This window comes from Rhea pennata, chromosome 19 (genome assembly GCF_028389875.1).
Source record: "Rhea pennata isolate bPtePen1 chromosome 19, bPtePen1.pri, whole genome shotgun sequence".
Lineage (NCBI taxonomy): Eukaryota > Metazoa > Chordata > Aves > Rheiformes > Rheidae > Rhea > Rhea pennata.
Genome location: NC_084681.1, coordinates 5,173,403 through 5,174,693, shown reverse-complemented (window position 1 = coordinate 5,174,693; position 1,291 = coordinate 5,173,403). Strand labels below are relative to the sequence as shown.

Sequence of the window (1,291 nt, the reverse complement as noted above, 5' to 3'; positions counted from 1 at the left end):
CGGGCAGACAACGAGGAGCAGAAGCTGCAAACAGAGTTTGCAACAAAAAGAGGCAGCTGCCTTTCCTGGGGAAGGTGAAAAGAAGCGGCAGCAGCAGAATTTTGGAGCGGCTCCACCGGGAGAAATTTTATAGAGAAGTTTGCAAGAGAGAGTATTTGCAGGGGGCTTGTTCTCCTGGCTTATTAGGGGGCTGTCTTTGCTGGTGGTGCGGGGAGTGGAGGTGATCCCCCTTAAAGACAAGCTATTTTGGATATCCCCGTACAAGTTTTCTGATGTATTTGCTTGCACCTTCTTCCCCTGCTGTTTGGTGAACCCAGCCCCCCTCTCCCCCCCCCACCGATCTCCCAAGGATGGATCATTCCCAGTGCCTTGTGACTATATACGCCGTAGTGGTTCTGCTGGGTCTCCGGCTAGAGCAAGGCGCCTGCCAGCACTATCTGCACATCCGTCCGGCTCCCAGCGACAACTTGCCCTTGGTGGATCTAATCGAGCACCCGGACCCTATCTTTGACCCCAAGGAGAAGGACCTTAACGAGACCTTGCTCAGGAACCTCATGGGCGGACACTTCGACCCTAACTTTATGGCTATTTCCTTGCCCGAGGACCGGCTAGGAGTAGACGATCTGGCTGAGCTGGACTTGCTGCTCAGGCAGAGACCCTCGGGAGCGATGCCCAGCGAAATCAAAGGGCTGGAGTTTTACGACGGGCTGCAGCCGGGCAAGAAGCACAGGCTGAGCAAGAAGCTGCGCAGGAAGCTGCAGATGTGGCTCTGGTCCCAGACCTTCTGCCCGGTCCTATACACGTGGAACGATCTCGGCAGCCGCTTTTGGCCCCGGTATGTCAAAGTGGGCAGCTGCTACAGTAAAAGGTCTTGTTCGGTCCCAGAAGGCATGGTTTGCAAACCTGCCAAGTCCGTGCATTTAACGATCCTGAGGTGGAGGTGCCAGCGCCGGGGAGGGCAGAGGTGCACATGGATACCCATCCAGTACCCCATCATTTCGGAGTGCAAGTGCTCCTGCTAGGACTTGCACTTACCTTTTCTGCCCCTTCTCTAGTGGACTCACGTGGACCTTTGCTGCAACAAAAATAAAAGACATTTGCTTTCTGGTTAACGTTGTAATGCACTGTAATGTGTAGGAGAATGTATATTGTGTGTATATATGGCACCGTCTTAATATACTATTAAAAGGTCAGTATTATACGTGAAATAATCAGTGTCTACTGTATTTTTAAGACTATTACCCTGATCGTTGCTAATGTATCTTTTTTTTTTTTTTTTTTTTTTTTTTTT

At 51.0% G+C, this 1,291-nt stretch overlaps 1 protein-coding gene across 1 annotated transcript; it reads left to right on the top strand.

Annotated features, from left to right (window-relative positions):
• Positions 1–350: 350 nt before the first annotated feature.
• On the top strand, positions 351–1,022 carry NOG (noggin). Its single transcript, XM_062591791.1, has one exon. The coding sequence runs from the start codon at positions 351–353 to the stop codon at positions 1,020–1,022; it is 672 nt and encodes a 223-aa protein (XP_062447775.1).
• Positions 1,023–1,291: the final 269 nt, after the last annotated feature.